Source organism: Gigantopelta aegis, chromosome 2, assembly GCF_016097555.1.
Source record: "Gigantopelta aegis isolate Gae_Host chromosome 2, Gae_host_genome, whole genome shotgun sequence".
Classification (NCBI taxonomy): domain Eukaryota; kingdom Metazoa; phylum Mollusca; class Gastropoda; order Neomphalida; family Peltospiridae; genus Gigantopelta; species Gigantopelta aegis.
In genome coordinates this window covers 17,799,742-17,819,020 of record NC_054700.1, presented here as the reverse complement: position 1 = coordinate 17,819,020, position 19,279 = coordinate 17,799,742, and the positions used below count along the sequence as shown (strand labels likewise).

Sequence of the window (19,279 nt, the reverse complement as noted above, 5' to 3'; positions counted from 1 at the left end):
TTGAATAAGCCCACCTCCGTTTTGATAGCATTTAAGAAATTAGGCCCTCATTCGTAAATAAGCCCACCCCCAACTTCGTCACCTTATAAATAACATGAAATTGCAAGTTTGCTCAAAGTTCATTTAAAAGGTCATACCTCCTGCAGATAATTAAACACAAATGTAACACAATATTTTACCACCAGTGAGATTTAGCAGTCTAACAATAACAGTGTGTAACATTGTTTTCAATTTCATGCCTGCAGTATTTCTCTGAAGTATCCAAGCCAAGTATGAACTAAAAACCAGTGTCTATTTTTACCACCACACTGGGTCCGCAGTTAATGCTAATTAAGCAAATACCGTATTCTGATTGGCTAAGAACAATGACCTTAGATTGACAATTCTTTGCAGTGTAAGCTAGCTGCCGGTGTCAGCAACGTGTGTATAGGCTATTGAGTTTGTTGTTAATTGCTGTTGTTTTAAGTCTTCTCAGCATTAAATTTTGGATGTAAATAAACAGCACTGGTAAGTAATTGTAACATAGAAGGTGTGTTTCTGATAATTAGATACTAGTAAAAAAAAAACCAATTTAATTAATAAACAATTATTATTTATTAATAACAAATGGAACACTAATTAATAGATGTGCTACTGAATTTTTTTTGTTTTTTTTCCTAGTTCATTTAAATATTGTTATTTATTTTAATTATTATTATTAAAAAAAATTTCAACAAAACTGGCCCCTTGTCTGGGAATAAGCCCACCCCATGCCAAGCTCACAATGAGTTGTCTTGGCCCCCTGGGCTTATTTCCGGTCAAATACGGTAGTGGTGGTGAGGTGGGGTGTGGGAGGGATAGAGTAATCAGGGGTGGGAATTGATAAACTGTAAAAAAGAGGAAATCTAGAGGGGTCCCGGAAATTCTCGAAACCCTAGGTTAAAATCTGTGCCATCTGACACATTTTGGAGGAAAGGATGATTAAAATGCGAGGAAATGCAATGTTCCATGATAGGAAAACAGCTGATCCGAGGAGAATTCCCACCCCTGAGTAATCCAGGTCTCAAAATAGCAGCCTGTACATAAAAAACAGTCCATTTTTAAATTACCAAAAATTCAAGAGACAAAAAAGAGTTTGTTTTGCTTAACAACATCACTTGAGCACATTGATTTATTAATCATCGGCTATTCGATGTCAAATTTTTTGTCAATTTTGACACAGTCATAGAGAGGAAACCCGCTATATTTTTTCATTAGTAGCAAGGGATCTTTCATATACATAATCCCACAGACAGGATAGTACATACCACGGCCTTTGACATACTAGTCATGGTGCACTGGCTGGAGCAAGAAATAGTCCAATAGGCCCACCGACAGAGATCGATTCGAAACCGACGGCGCATCAATCGAGCGCTTTACCACTGGGCTATGCCCCACCCATTAGCTTAATAATTAATTACAGGGCTTGGAATAGGAAGCAAATTATGGCCTTCTGGTTTTTAAAGAACAACAGCAGGCCAAACTAACTATGGCCTGCTTGGAATAGGAAGCAAATTATGGCCTTCGGGTTTTTAAAGAACAACAGCAGGCCAAACTAACTATGGCCTGCTTGGAATAGGAAGCAAATTATGGCCTTCGGGTTTTTAAAGAACAACAGCAGGCCAAACTAACTATGGCCTGCTTGGAATAGGAAGCAAATTATGGCCTTCGGGTTTTTAAAGAACAACAGCAGGCCAAACTAACTATGGCCTGCTTGGAATAGGAAGAAAATTATGGCCTTCTGGTTTTTAAAGAACAACAGCAGGCCAAACTAACTATGGCCTGCTTGGAATAGGAAGCAAATTATGGCCTTCGGGTTTTTAAAGAACAACAGCAGGCCAAATTAACTATGGCCTGCTTGGAATAGGAAGCAAATTATGGCCTTCGGGTTTTTAAAGAACAACAGCAGGCCAAACTAACTATGGCCTGCTTGGAATAGGAAGCAAATTATGGCCTTCGGGTTTTTAAAGAACAACAGCAGGCCAAACTAAATATGGCCTGTCGGATATAAGACAGCACAACGTGAGTGGAGGGTTTGGAACAGTGTGTGGAGAACTAGGAACTCTGAGATGTATTTTAGAACATTACAAAATTAAAATATAACATAATCTGAAGCTCAGCCTCAGCTAAGTAGAAAGAAAGAAAAAAAGAAAGAAAGAAAGAAAGAAATGTTTTATTTAATGACGCACTCAACACATTTTATTTACGGTTATATGGCATCAGACATATGGTTAAGGACCACACAGATATTGAGAGAGGAAACCCACTGTCGCCACTTCATGGGCTATTCTTTTTGATTAGCAGCAAGGGATCTTTCATATGCACCATCCCACAGACAGGGTAGTACATACTACGGTCTTTGATATACCAGTCGTGATGCACTGGCTCAGCTAAGTAGAAGATATCTCAATCATACATGCATTGTGATGGGGCGGGACGTAGCCCAGTGGTAAAGCATATGCCTGATATGCGGTCTGTCTAGGATCGATCCCCATTAGTTACTTGCTGCTGATGGAATAATAGCATAATAATGGTTTCCTCTTTAAGACTATATTTCAAAAATTACCAAATGTCTGACATGCAATAGCCGATAATTAATAAATCAATGTGCTCTAGCTGTGTTTATAACATAACAAATTATGTGGGAGATAAAAATATTCCATAGGTATCTCTACCACCATGTTGTAATGCATTTTAATAACAAGTAGGTCAGCATAGGTAACTTTAGCAAGACAGCACATACCACAGCATTTGATTTATTATTCATCAGCTATTTGATGTCACACATTTGGTAATTCTGACATACAGTCTTAGATAAGAAACCTGCTACATTTTCCCATTAGTAGTAAAGAATCTTTTGTATACCATGCAGTCGTTGATATACAGGGCACAATATTTCACGCGAACCGCCGTTCTGTTCGCGTGTCGGTTACGCAAAATTAAATTTACGCGAACCGCAAATTGGTTACGTCGTGACCTGTAGACGTTCAGAAATTAAAACTTGCAGACTTCACGATTACAGTAAGTTTATTCATGCAGACATACTACTAGTATTCCGACAAATGTTTTAGACTGATTTTTAGATACTTGATGTGCAGCAAACCAGTAGCCAACGGTATATTGCAACGGTTGTAACTTGTGACCGAAGACTCAGTATAGAGTCGAGCCAAAAGTTGTAAAGAAATGTGCACGGATAAGGCGCCTAAATTATCTGCTGCTATTCTATCTCTAAAGGAATATATGTAGACATAATATTGGATTGCCTATAATTTTAGAAAGGTTGAAAACAGTTTTAACGTAAACAAAAATGCAAAAATGTCACAAAAGCTGAAAAATACTAACATCGCATAATGAGCTTTAAATAACAAACATTTGGAACGTCACTGTAGTATAGGAGTACCAGCGATAAAGTAAAAGTAGCATCACCATCGCGAAATATCGGTGTCAAATTGTGGTCTTTCTTTTTATGTTATTATAAGATTTATGTTTATTAATCTAATCATGCACCAATGAGTAGCCTGTTTTATAGTTCAGAGGAACTGGACATTTGTTGCTTGGGTTTTTGGTGGGTGTTTTTTTTCTTTTTTTGAGTCTGCTGTATACTAAATTTTACATATCAGTGACAAATGGTAGCCTTTATTTGTTATTTATAAAAGAAAATTATTAGTCTAATCATACACCAGGGAATGGGCATTTTTCCTCCAAATGTATCTATTTTGTTTCAGTACTGGGCTGATATTTAGTCCTTTTACAATAGTATTAACTTCCGCAAGCTGCACAGAGGTTATAGAATACAGTGGCCCAATGTCCGAGGACAGTGGTTTTTAGATTCAGGTAACTAAAAATTACTTTTTGCGATCCCGATGGCAAATGGTGAATAATAATAATAATAATAAATCTACAACGCTACGATCGTACGAAAACAAAAGAAACATCTACAAGTCACTTCTTTCGATTTGCAAGCATTAAAGAAACTCTTCTATAAAACGTTTTCTTTTGTATTTTGTTTTAACTTTATGTTTGAGCTAAAAATTATGTATTTAAATATAATTTCAACGTAACTTTGAGGTAACCAATCAGGTAATCCACAGGTTACGCAAACATAATTCACGTAACCAAACAATTGGTTACCTAGGTAAAAATCACGTGAACCGACTTCCGGTTACCTCAGATTTCGAAATATTGTCCCCTGGCTATACCAGTCATGGTGCAATGACTGGAATGAAAAATAGCCCAATATGGGCCCACCGATGGGGATAGATCCTAGACTGACCGTGCATCAGGCAAGTGCTTTACCACAGGGCTACACCCTAACCCTAACACAATATTACCATTACGGCTAATGGCAGAACCATTAGGTTGGTTGTTTTTCAATCATTAAAAAGTTTTATTTCTTCAAACTTTGTATTGGAATATTCCATTCACCTCCCCACCACTATTTTCCAGGACTGCTTCCTTGCCTTCCACCCACTATCCCTACCCTTACTATGGCTCTAATACTATTATTAGCTGTTTTATAATAAGATATCTAAATCCCAAAATACAATTTTTCCTGTACATGTAACGACCAATAGTAGGAACAGTTTGTCTTGACATGGGTTGCATACAATAGTCTAATTTAAAGCTACGGACCTCATTGAAAATCGATTGATGTTTTCAATTTCACCCAGCCATGTGTAAATGGATTCACATGAGATCAGAAACACACAGGCCAACAAAAGTGAATCGATTCAATATGGAGACTTCAAAAGAACACTCTCAATAAAGATTTGTGGCTCGCTGGTACAAACAGACATCAATCAAAAAGTGCATTCTTGAGACGTAAGTAAAAAAAAAAAAAAAATCTTTAGAAAGTTCTTGAGTGTTTGTATGTAGTGTAACAAGTTGTTTGTTGTCACGGTCATACAACACTGTTTAACTTAAAAACATGACATGGATATATATGTACACACAGATTTCAATATACAGGTTCATAAAATGAACAAAAATGCTCTACTTTGATCACGACAAATAAAGACATGTTTTATAACCATAACGTTTCCTTCTTGATGTATGTGGTAAACAAAAAGGTATATGGTTTTGACAATGAAAACAAATTTAAAAAAAAGAAAGAAAAATATTAAGAAATGCCTTTTGATTTTAAACATTCTATAGAGATTTTTCTTTTAATTTAAACACAGCATTTTATGTAGCATTTGTAGATGTCAAACAGATTTACTAAAAAGACATGGTAAAAAATTTAAGTTTGTCTTGTTTAACAACACCACTAGAGCATACTGATTAATTAATCATCGGCTATTGGATGTTAAACATTTGGTAATTCTGACTCGTAGTCATCAGAGGATACCCGCTACATTTTACCTAATGCAGCAAGGGATCTTTTATATATGCACTTTCCCTCAGACAGGAAATCACATACCACGGCCTTTCACTAAGATAATAAAATAGGAAACCTGCTGCAGCAATGCTACTTTTTGATTAGCAGCAAGGGATCTTTTATATGCAGCATCTCACAAATAGGATAGTACATACCATGGACTTTGTTACGCCAGTTGTGGAGCACTGACTGGAACGAGATATAGCCCAATGGGCCCACTGACAGGGATTGATCCTAAACAGACAAACCGGCCTCGGTGGCGTCGTGGTAGGCCATCGGTCTACAGGCTGGTAGGTACTGGGTTCAGATCCCAGTCGAGGCATGGGATTTTTAATCCAGATACCGACTCCAAACCCTGAGTGAGTGCTCCGCAAGGCTCAATGGGTAGGTGTAAAGTACTTGCACCGACCAGTGATCCATAACTGGTTCAACAAAGGCCATGGTTTGTGCTATCCTGCCTGTGGGAAGCACAAATAAAAGATCCCTTGCTGCTAATCGGAAGAGTAGCCCATGTAGTGGCGACAGCAGGTTTCGTCTCAAAATCTGTGTGGTCCTTAACCATATGCCTGATGCCATATAACCATAAATAAAATGTGTTGAGTGCATACTGCTGTATGTGACTGCTTCTGCAAAAGCGGAAATGTCACATACATGAAAGTGGTCATTATATAGGGTGGATTGGACAAAAACAAACGGTTACAGGGCTTTAGATTGCATCAAAGTTGAGGTAATAAACAGTGTGCCCAAAATATGTATGCCTAAAATCATCATGTCCAAATTAAGTACAAACAGGGCTTCTAGAATTTATTTTAAATCCACTAGCCATGGATCAGTGATTTTTAAAATGTACTAGTCACGATTAAAAATTAACTAGCCTTACTTTGTATTAAGTTAATATAATTTTACTAAATAATAGTTATAATCAGATATGTTACCTAAAGAGGGAGATAGAAATTAAAAACACTAACATTGGGGGTTGGAGAGGGGGGCAGGATATTCATATTTACAAAATAGACTTAACTGCAACATTTGACTCTTTTTTTTCTTCTTTTTTTTTCACTAGCCGTCGGGCATGGCAATAGTAGTTATTTACTAGCCCAACATTGAATATCACTAGCCATGGGAGTGGGGCTACCATAATCTAGAAGCCCTGTCTGGCATAGCAATAGTAGTTATTTACTAGCCCAACATTGAATATCACTAGCCATGGGAGTGGGGCTACCATAATCTAGAAGTCCTGTCTAGCATAGCAATAGTAGTTATTTACTAGCCCAACATTGAATATCACTAGCCATGGGAGTGGGGCTACCATAATCTAGAAGTCCTGTCTGGCATAGCAATAGTAGTTATTTACTAGCCCAACATTGAATATCACTAGCCATGGGAGTGGGGCTACCATAATCTAGAAGTCCTGTCTGGCATAGCAATAGTAGTTATTTACTAGCCCAATATTGAATATCACTAGCCATGGGAGTGGGGCTACCATAATCTAGAAGTCCTGTCTGGCATAGCAATAGTAGTTATTTACTAGCCCAACACTGAATATCACTAGCCATGGGAGTGGGGCTACCATAATCTAGAAGTCCTGTCTGGCATAGCAATAGTAGTTATTTACTAGCCCAACACTGAATATCACTAGCCATGGGAGTGGGGCTACCATAATCTAGAAGCCCTGGTACAAACATGCTGACCTCAAAATATTTCACCTCAAAACCACTGAAATGTTAAAAGTTTAATTAGATTAAAATAACCTGAAATGCATTTATGAATGTTGTTAACTCTACAGCACCTGTTAATGACAGTATTGAATTAAAATGACCTTCCTGCAGAAAAGACAAAAATCCCCACTGTGCCCCAGTTAGTTCATTTCAACTTATTTTCGTGCTTATATCCAATTAAGGTTCAGGCATGTTGTCCTGGGCACACACCTCAGCTATTTGGGCTGTATGTCGAGGACAGTGAGTTAGTTGTTAGTGGTTAGTTTGAGAGAAGAGGGTGTGCAGTGGTCTTACACCTACCCATTGAGTTGTTAAAACTCACTCTTGTTTGGAGCCGGTACTGGGCTGCGAACCCTGTACCTACCAGCCTTATGTCCGATGGCTCAACTACGACACCACCGAGGCCCCAATTACACAGAGTGGTCTAGCTATACAGACAGCTTTGACTATATGATTAAAAGTGCATCCCATGCTACAATAAAAAAAAAAATCCTCTTTAAAAGATATTTGGGTGAATGTGATAGGTAAGGATTGGCTCTTCTCCCTCCCTCCACCTCTCTCCCTCCCTCCCCTTCCCTCCCTCCTTCTCTCCCTCCCTCACTCCCTCTTGCTCTCGGTCTCTCTCCTGGTGGTTATTACATACCGTGGTCTATGTAGACAGGTTTGACTATACCGGAGACAAATGTACATTTATATTTGTAGGTCATACAGGTTGATTGTTATAAATAGTCGTCTTAATAGACAAGTTTGAACATACACAAAATAATATTTCTCAGAGTGGTCTGAATAGACAGGTTCGACTATGCCCGAGACAAACCTACATGTGTGGGCTGAGAAATGTCACACTCCTGGGAAACAACTGTATTATTTCACTAGCAAACATTGAGCATGCAGTTAAGTGAGGCAGGTAAATGACGTACATACAACATGTACAAACAACCCGATACCTAAACATATTGCACATAACACCGATACTTAAGCATATCATACATAACACCAGGCAAAACCAATTTAATGTGTGATGCAAAAGTCAAGACTAATTTGTCGCATGGCATTGACACGTACCAAATGTCTACAGATTCAAATATGCTGACCATTACTAAAATTCATTAATACGCCACCAATAGTTGAGATATCTGTGGAATATTTTCCATCTCCCACAAAGTTAAAGTTTGTTTTGTTTAACAACACCACTAGAACACATTGATTTATTAATCATCGGCTATTGGATGTGAAATATTAAGTAATTCTGACATATACATGCATCCGTTACATTTTTCTATTAGTAGCAAGGGATCTTTTATATGCACCATCCCACAGACAGAATAACACATACCATGGCCTTTAATGGAACAAGAAATAGCCCTTTTAAATAGGCCCACTGATGGGGATTGACCCTAAACTGACTGTGCATCTGGCAAGTTGCTTACCACTGGGTTACGTTGCACCCCATTCCCCCATTCTGGTGGTGGAGATACCTATGGAATAATTTCCATCTCCCACATCGTGGGATATGTCGTTTAAGAGGTCATGACCTCTGATCAGCTGATTGCTGGTGCCAAGCTGACGTAAGTGACTTCATCTTCCCTAGACTAAGCTCAGTGCATTCTGATTGCAAGTTTGGTTATGTTGGAAGGAACTGTTTTGTTTACTGATGTGTATTATAACAAACAGAATACCATGAGACGTTCTCATACGAGACGTTGTCATAAGAGATGTCATAAGAGATGTTCTCATACGAGACATTGTCATACGAGACGTTCTCATACGAGACATTGTCATACGAGACGTTCTCATACGAGATATTGTCATACGAGACGTTGTCATAAGAGACGTCATAAGAGACGTTGTCATACGAGATGTTGTCATACGAGACGTTGTCATAAGAGATGTTGTCATACGAGACGTTTTCATAAGAGACGTTGTCATACGAGACATTGTCATACGAGATGTTCTCATAGAGACATCATACGAGACATTCTCATAAGAGACGTTGTCATAAGAGACGTTGTCATAAGAGACGTTTATATCACAAGTGTGTTTTCCATATTGTACATCACTTGCTTTTACTCGTGATGTACCAGTAAACTCACTCATAATATAAATTACCTCTCACATGAATTTGTTTAGAATTCTCTGTAATACAGAAGGGCGGGACATAGCCCAATGGTAAAGCGTTCGCTTGATGCACGGTCGGTTCAGGATCGATCCCCGTCGGTGGACCCATTGGGCCATTTCTCATTCCAGTCAGTGCACCACAATTAACTGGTGTAACAAAGGCCGTGATATCTACTATCCTGTCTGTGGGATGGTGCATATAAAAGATCCCTTGCTGCTAATCGAAAAGAGTAGCCCATGAAGTGGTGACAGCGGGTTTCCTCTCTCAATATCTGTTTGGTCCATAACCATATGTCCAATGCCATATTACCGTAAATAAAATGTGTTGAGTGCGTCGTTAAATAAAAGATTTCCTTCTGTAGTACAGATCCCTTTTATACCAACAAAAGTTTGTTTTGTTTAACGCCACCACCAGAGCATATTGATTTATTAATCAACAGCTATTGGATGTCAAATATTTGGTAATTTGACATATAGTCTCAGAGGAAACTCACAACATTTTTCCATTAGTAGCAAGGGATCTTTTATATGCACCAACCCACAGAGAGGATAGCACATACCATGACATTTTGATATACCAGTTGTGGTAATGATATCCCATACATGGGGCACGGGATAACTGACACAGAAAAAAACCCAATGGGCATTCAATCCTATCATTAATTTTTTGCATTAACCATAGTTTGACACTCAACAGCTGATTACTTTTCGTGCTGGGGTGTCGTTAAACATTCATTCACTCAATCCCATGACCCACACACCATCTGAGCTAAATCCCAACCCATGAACTGGCTCGAACTTAACTGTGGCCATGCAGCCTAGTGCCCTAGTCATATGCTTCTATGCCCTAAAACTTGAACACAGTCTCACAGCCAAACTGGCTAAACCTTACTACCAGCCTCGGTGGCACAGTGATTAAGCCATCGGACTACAGGCTGGTCGGTACAGGGTTCGCAGCTCCAACCCAGAGCGAGTTCTTAAGGGCTCAGTGGGTACGTGTATGGCCACTACACCTTCTTCTCTCTCACTAACCAAACCCACTGTCCTGGACAGACAGCCTAGATAGCCGGTGTGTGTGTGTGTGCCCGGGACAGCGTGCTTGAATCTTAATTGGATATAAGCACGAAAATAAGTTGAAATGAATAAATGAGTCTTACCGTACTATCAATGTTACTAACTGGTGATCACACTCAAACAAGACTCTTGAAAGTGCTGTTGTGTCATATTAAGACACTTGTTCAAGTTTGCCTTGTTGCCCAGCTTTCTGGCCAGAGGTGGAACGTAGCCCAGTGGTAAAGAGCTCGCTCGATGTGCGGTCGGTCTGGGATCAATGCCCGTCGGTGGGCCCATTGGGCTATTTCTCGTTCCAGCCAGTGCACCACGACTGGTATATCAAAGGCCGTGATATGTCCTACCCTGTCTGTGGGATGGTGCACATAAAAGATCCCTTGCTGCCAATCGAAAAGAGTAACCAATGAAGTGGCAACAGTGGGTTTCCTCTCTCAATATCTGTGTGGTCCTTAACCACATGTCTGATGCCATATAACCGTAAATGTGTTGAGTGTGTCGTGAAATAAAACATTTCTTCTTTTTTTTTTGCTTTCTGTCCATAATGTTCTCAAAAGATCGCCATCAGTCTAGGACATATGCATGGCCTTGCCCTCTAATTTGTCAAAACTAAGGCCTGTTGTAGTGTACAAATCATCCTCTGATGGATACAAGAAAGGTGAGCTCTCCACACATAAATATCTCCTGCTGCAGGTGTCTGGTGATGTCAGAGCTTCACCGAGCCCAGGACAGATCCTGTTCAACCTCTTTTCAATATGAAAACATTAACGCTGACTGACACTCAGATTTATGCCACTATATGGCAGTAACGTAACATCTGATATAAGCAATTAAAATGTGTTATGGGTAATTTGAAGATCTGATGTATTGTAAATCAGCAAACATCAGATTCTTTGGGGGTGGGCAGTGGGTGGGTGGGTGGGTGGGTGGGTGGGTGGGTGGTTGATGTAGCCCAAGTGGTAAAGCGCTTGCTTGATGTGAGTTTGTCTAGGATCGAACCCCGTCGGTGGACCCATTAGGCTATTTCACCAAAACATATATACCAAAGGCCATGGTATGTCCTATCCTGTCTGTTTGATGGTGCATATAAAAGATGCCTTGCTACTAATGAGAAAAAGTAGCAGGTTGTCACTCTTTGACTATAGTATATGTCAAAATTGCCACATGTTCGACATCCAATAACCAATGATTAATAAATCAGTGTGCTCTAGTGGTTTCGTTAAACAAAACATACTTTAACATCAGATTTGTGATACAGAATTCAGCCACAGGTGTCATTAGTTTGGGGGGTGGGGGGGTTTGGGGGGCAAGGGTGAGATCGCGGTCCTCTTATTTTTGAAGCCAAGATGGTCTGACTCTGTGACCCTCTCTCATCCAGTTACAAGATGTCATCATTTCACACATCTACACCCTTTGCAGACCTTTTTCTTTGGTACACAGGAAACCTTTTCCCACAAATGTATACTGGGTGTAACTATAAACAGAGGACATAAAACTGAGACTAAATAATTAATTTCCAACTGCTCCCTCTCAACCAACCAAACTTCCAACCCCCACCCCATTATTGGCATCTTCCGACGCCTAGATGTCAGCGAAACGGTAAGTTAGTTGGGCGAATCTATTGGTGTGACAAGCGGAAAGGTAAAACAAATGGCATATGTCTTCAATGTGTTGGCAGCATTGTCGTTGTGGCTTGGTCCATGTAAACGATTTGTCTTCCTGTCACCAACTCACAGGTGCAGATTAACACGAGGATTATGGGCAAATCTAGCTCCTTAGTCATCACAATTTACTTCAGATCCATCTCGCCAGATCGTTAATTTAAAAAGCAGCAGAATGTATCCAAGTGGTATAGGAAAGAAAAGGAAGGGAAAATAAAGGAAAGGAAAGCAAAAGCTACACAGAAAATGTCAGCTCAATTACTTCAAGGAACTGTGAAAAAAACATCTGGAAAACTATTTGTAGGACAGACAGATGGATGGACAGACAAATAGACAGAAAGGAGATGAAACTATATAGTCCCTTACAATTGGTTCGTTACAGGACTAAAAAGCAGCAACATGTATCCAACATACACTGGTGGCACATAAGTCTGCGCACCTAAGCATTTGTGTTATATTTTAAAGTTCAAATATTTCTTTAAAAATATTTGTTTCACTGACACAGTACAATAGAACAATAAACGTGTTACAACTAAGGTAATTTTAATTTTAATGTTATTTTACTTCAGTAATAAGTGCATTTTTAGTGGGACCCCCCTGCTTTTACTGGCCTGCATGACGGCACATAAGTCTGTGCAGCAAACATTAAAACAACCACTTCTGTCGCTAATGTTTACATAAAACAGCAACAAACAATGGATCCGACCTTTTATAAGTTCTAAATAACAAACACTTTCTGTTATAGTCTGTTTCAGAAACATTTAGATTGTGCAAATGAGATAAATATAAATGGTGTCCCATGCTCCTTAGTTTGGACAACACAAAATGACAATATAAAAAAAAGCCAATGTAAATATATTTGATCATTATTTAACAAAAATTGTGTTATTAACTGTGTAAATGAGCACAAATAGTGTTCGTTAGACATATAGGACAATCAATTATAATTTTGAAACAGATTATTGCTAAAATAGGCCATTTAATCTGTGTGCAGCCATTTTGCATTGTGTCACTCGGGCGAGGAGAGGAGAGGAGAGGAGAGAGAAAAGAAAAGAAAGAAAAAGAAATGAAAGGAATGTTTGTTTAATGATATATTGTACTTCAGTACATTTGAAATTATGGACATTTGGTGTTTAACGTATGGGTATTTTTATATATAAAGGAAACACAGACTAATGCTTTTGAAAAGCATCAAGCGAACTTTTGCTTTCCCGAGCTGGCTGGATAGTACAAACCACAGCCTTTAATGTGTTGGTTTGGGGCACTGGATGGGATAGGGAGAAAACCAGTCCATTGTGGACAATTGATCCTGCAACCCACTGTACCTCAGACAACAGTGGTGGGCCAGAGAAAGTTAAAGGTACATTCCTGAGTTTGCTGCAGTGTAAAATGTTTCCGACTAATAAAACATTTCTACGATTAAACATACATGATAAATATGTTTTATTGTTTAGAATATCAGTGTCTGTATATTCAATGTGTTTCTGGTTGTCTTAATATTTGTAAGAAGCCCAAACTGGATTTTGTCTTCAAATAATTTCGTACGTATGAACAAATATTTTTTAGCAAATAAAATGAAATTTAAGCTGACACAAATATTAGAACTATCAGAAACACATTTAATATACACCCAGTAATATTTTATGCAAAAAATTATATTTAATATGTAATTACAATCGTTAAAAAGTCTGTTTGTCGATAACATCTTAAAAATTGCAGCAAACTCAGGAATGTCCCTTTAAAGTCTGTTCTGTTTAGTGACACCACTAGATCACATTGAATTATTAATCATCTGCTATTGGATGTCACCCATTTGGTTTTTTTGGTTTTTTCTTTTAAGTCTTAGAGAAAACCTGCTACATTCTCCCACAAACAGGATAGCACATACCACGGCCTTTGATATATACCAGTATTGGTGCACTTGTTGGGAGAGGAACAAAATAATAATCAGAGAATGGGTCCTACAATTCAAGCACCTCAGACGTCAATCTTTTCACCAGGACGGGATTTAGTACTCACCAGAGGTGCATGGTACTCACTGGGGTTTTTCCCCATCCCAGCCAGTGCCCCATGACTGGTATTATCAAAGGCCATGATATGTGCTGTCCTGTCTGTAGAAAAGTGCATATAAAAAATCCCTCGTTTCTAAACAAAACATATAGTGGGTTTCCTCTGAAGACTGTGTTACAATTATCAACTAATCTGATATCCAATAGCCACTGGTCAATTAATCTATGAGCTCTAGTGGCGTCACTAAACAAAACAGACTTTAACCTTGATTGGAATGGTTTGGATAACGTTGATCAATACAGCACCTGTATAATGTATCATAGGTCATCTACAGGATCAACAGTCCCAGGTGGGTCAGTAATATTTTCTTGTTTCGAGCCATCTACCGGTAATATAATCTACATTCTTTTAGAGTGCCCCTTTACACCTATGGTTTTAGGGCACGACCCTCTCAGGCCAAATGTTTGGCATGGCCAGTGAGCTGGCCTGGAACCAATAATTCGAGCCATCTAGTATGTACATGTCTGGCTATGAGAAATTGTATATAAAAGATCCTTCAATTGATGCCAATTAGGAAATGTTTTATTTAACGATGCACTCAACACATTTTATTTACGGTTATATGGCGTCAGACATATGGTTAAGGACCACACAGATATTGAGGAGGAAACCTGCTGTCGCCGATTCATGGGCTACTCTTTTCGATTAGCAGCAAAGGATGTTATATATGCACCATCCCATAGACAGGATAGCACATACCACAGCCTTTGATATACCAGTCGTAGTGCACTGGCTGGAGCGAGAAATAACCCAATGGGACCACCGACAGGGATCGATCACAAACCGACCGTGCATTAAGCAAGCACTTTACCACTGGGCTACATCTCACCCAAATGCTAATTAGGAGTAGCCTACATGTATTTGGTGGCAGAGAGTTTCCTCTCTCACTTTCTAATCAAAGCAAATCTAATCAAACGGACAGAATAAAATAAGAAAAACATTATGATAGTACTGCTATAGCAATACATGTCCCCTACCGAACTCAAATGTTTTTTGTATCTCCTAAATTCAAGGGTCATAACTATGTGAGAAATGGGTAAAAATTGTCATAATATACAAAGTATCTATATACCAAATTTCATCTCATTATTTTCAGGCACTGCGAAAAAAAAAATGTGTGGGAAACAAAGTTTCAAATCTCCTAAGATCAAGGGCCAAAAAAGAAGTAAATTGCCATTATGATCAAACATGATAAAGCTATACACAAAATTTCAGCTCAGTATCTCACGGCACTGTGGTAAAAAAAACATCTGGAAAATGTAAGACTGATGGACAGAGAGACAAACAGAGAGACAGACAGACAGAATGACAGAGATGAAATCTATGGTCTCCCTGGTTTAACCGGTACAGGATTAAAGGGACATTCTGAGTTTGCTGCATTGTAAGATGTTTCCGACTAATAAAATATTTCTACGATTAAACTTACATATTAAATACATTTTCTTGTTTAGAATATCAGTGTCTGTATATTCAATGTATTTCTGGTCGCCTTAATATTTGTAAGAAGCCCAAACTTGATTTTGTCTTCAAATAATTTCGTATGTACGAAAAAAAGAAGAAAAAAAAATATTTTATGCAGAAAAATATATTTGATATGTAATTACAATCGTTAAAAAGTCTTTGTTAGTCGATAACATCTTAAAAAGTGCAGCAAACTCAGGAATGTCCCTTTAATAAAACTATTTCACACAACCCACAAAATACTTTTATGCATTAAAAATATTCTGCATAATTTTCAGAACATCGCTAACCAAACGCTGCAGCTTTCGTAAACCTCCCCCTCCCCCAAACCCCATAACTGCCATTTAAATAAACATTGTAAAATGTTTAAATTTTGTATCCACCCACAAAATATATTTGACTACAATGTCCAGCATGCCTACAAAAACATTCCATTGAAGCCAAATTGCTTTGAAGAGACATGTTGTTGAGTAATTTTCCCTGTTACGTTATCTCAAGTCATTCATCCCACACCAGGTTTGATCTGGGAAATCACAGCCAGACAGTGCACGCTGAAGGTTCTAATAGACCAAATCAATTCCTATTGCCGATAATGTTAACGTTTACTAATAACACTGATATAAGCAGCGTATCAACACAACCAGGAAGTACAGCAATAAAACATTGTGTGGCACCTCACATCTAATCTACCTGCAAGAAAATGGGGGTTCACATACCATTTAAGAGATTTAATTAATGTTTTTAATAACAACCGTAATTTTTTACTGAAAATTGCAGTTCCATTTTTGGGGGTACCCCGCATTAGTTCCAACCTCTGGTACATACTGCATAACAACTGTATAACAAATAAAAGTGTATTTATTTATTGTCAGTGGATAATAGTACCGGGTATTTGCACAAATAATCAATATCACATATTACTACCAATCACAGCCACAGCTGCTTTTACTAATAAATATTTGACAGTGCACCTCGAACTTTGACACGGAGCTCTCTTATTTGGTACTATGCAACCTGAAACCTGCACTCAGCTCAGCACCATGTGCGTTACGTCCATGCATTCCTGTCACCGTTATCAACCAGCGTGGAATAATACATGTACAATTATCACATGGTCTTCTCGGAAATTATACCTGCTCCAACAATAGCATTACAGGAGATAAGAAAACCTTTTCTTGTCTTCTCTCTGTCCAAGTGCTATTTTTCACACACCAATCAAACTGATGATAAGAGAGACCTCTCAAAGGCGTATCAGAACGTGAGTTCTTAAGGACAAGTGGCTGTTTAATACAGGTCAATATGTTGTTACTGGCAAATGTGTATCAAATGATTTGAGAGAAGTAAATTTTGTCTTGTTTAAGACAGCCGGCAGCCTTTAATGGGTTATGTCCTCCCAATCCTACTAAAGGAAATTTTCATTTTTTAAAAATATATATTTTGGAGGAAGCATGACTCGACTCCCGTATAAATTTCACTCGCCAGAGTGAAGATGCCACCCACCACCCACCATCCCGCTAAAATTCCTGAACATGCCCCTGGGCTGCCTAACAGAGGTGGCTATTTCAGGAGGTTTGACTGCATATATCTAATAAAGACTTCTTAATTATTCACATTGTACATGTGGAGGCATCCAGTGTGTTGGAGAGAAAAGAAAGGAATATTTGTTTAACAATAACCCAGTACATTTTAAACTAAGGCTTTAATTTCGGTTTCTGACATTCTTGGTTATTTGGACACTTGGTTGAAAGAGAGACAAAGAGGCAGACAGACACAGATAGATAGACAGAGAAAGATGGTGGGGGGGGGGGGGGGGGGAGAGAGAGAGAGAGAGAGAGAGAGAGAGAGAGAGAGAGAGAGAGTAAAAAGTAAAGTTTGTTTTATTTAACGACGCCGCTAGAGCACATTGATTTTTTATCTTATCATCGGCTATTGGACGTCAAACATATGGTCATTCTGACACTGTTTTTAGAGGAAACCCGCTGTCGCCACATAGGCTACTCTTTTTACGACAGGCAGCAAGGGATCTTTTATTTGCGCTTCCCACAGGCAGGATAGCACAAACCATGGCCTTTGTTGAACCAGTTATGGATCACTGGTCGGTGCAAGTGGTTTACACCTACCCATTGAGCCTTGCGGAGCACTCACTCAGGGTTTGGAGTCGGTATCTCGATTAAAAATCCCATGCCTCGACTGGGATCCGAAACCCAGTACCTACCAGCCTGTAGACCGATGGCCTGCCACGACGCCACCGAGGCCGGTAGAGAGAGAGAGAGGAAATGGAAATATATACAGATACAGGGAGGGAGAGAGAGACTGAATAAAAGAAAGAGGTAGAGGGAAGGGAGGGGAGAGATAGAGAGATAACGATAACTCATCCTATTAATGGGGAACCCACTTCTGCATCTATAGCTGCAAGGAGTCTATTACATACAGTTTCTATCTAACAAACACCTCAGTTGTTGAAGGTATTTATTTGTGAATGGAAAACGTACACATTTTAAAATTCCTCAGACAATTAAAGTTCAAAGTTAACATTTCTCGTACTAGGAACATGTGCTATCATTAACCAAACAATGGTGCTCCGTAAAACAAACACATACTCCTGAAACAAAGTGTTGGCGTCTTTTTGATACACAGCAGCAAAGACCAGGTAAATATTACATAAAACAAATGTCACCAGTGACACTGTGTAAGGGCAGTGCAATTATCAAATCTCAAATGTTTAAATCGACTCCTTGATATTTTTGAAACATTTGCGCAATCCACTACAGACTCAAAAGGACTTTCAAAGCCGAAATGCTAACAGTGTGGGTTTCACAATTTTTCTGTAAAATGTTAAATAATGTACACCATATGTCCAGAGATGCTGGCATCTACAATATTGACAAAATGTCTATGATTTTGGTTTTTCGAGCATGTGATACATCTCTTTGTGCCGTTTATTTAATACAATTATGATATATACATGTACACCTGCTTCATTGTAGGTACAACTAAACCAAATAATTTCTGGCTGGGTCAAAGGTTGAGGTGCACCCTTTTGACAGAGAAGTGAACACCACAAGTCCTGTGATTGATGATAAAATGTAAAGTTTGTTTTATTTAACGACGCCACTAGAGCACATTGATTTTTTATCTTATCATCGGCTATTGGATGTCAAACATATGGTCATTCTGACACTGTTTTTAAGAGGAACTAGGGTAGTCATAGACACTACCTGTTATCTCAGAAATGAGTAGCTTGACCCCCCAATATTTTCTGATTCACTTTAAGTGTGAGGGGTGGTAGTATTTATATCCGTGGCATTTATGTCGATTGGGACCAGCCTCGGTGGCGTCGTGGCAGGCCATCGGTCTACAGGCTGGTAGGTACTGGGTTCGGATCCCAGTCGAGGCTTGGGATTTTTAATCCAGATACCGACTCCAAACCCTGAGTGAGTGCTCCGCAAGGCTCAATGGGTAGGTGTAAACCACTTGCACCGACCAGTGATCCATAACTGGTTCAACAAAGGCCATGGTTTGTGCTATCCTGCCTGTGGGAAGTGCAAATAAAAGATCCCTTGCTGCCAATCGGAAGAGTAGCCCATGTAGTGGCGACAGCGGGTTTCCTCTCAAAATCTGTGTGGTCCTTAACCATATGTCTGACGCCATATAACTGTAAATAAAATGTGTTGAGTGCGTCGTTAAATAAAACACTTCTTTCTTATGTCGATTGATATGCTGCAGGTAGGAGTTTTAGCCACATATGTTACTATTGTCGTCTGTTGGATTTGATTTGGTAGTATATA

General features: G+C 39.0%; 1 protein-coding gene across 1 annotated transcript in view; it reads right to left on the bottom strand.

The window, feature by feature from the left end:
- Positions 1-19,279, bottom strand: part of LOC121387479 (thrombospondin type-1 domain-containing protein 4-like) — a 168,577-nt gene that overhangs the window by 69,274 nt on the left and 80,024 nt on the right. The window contains exon 5 of the mRNA XM_041518616.1: positions 8,786-9,067. Within this exon, the coding sequence (XP_041374550.1) occupies positions 8,786-9,067 (282 nt within the window). The remainder of the gene's footprint in view (positions 1-8,785; positions 9,068-19,279) is intronic.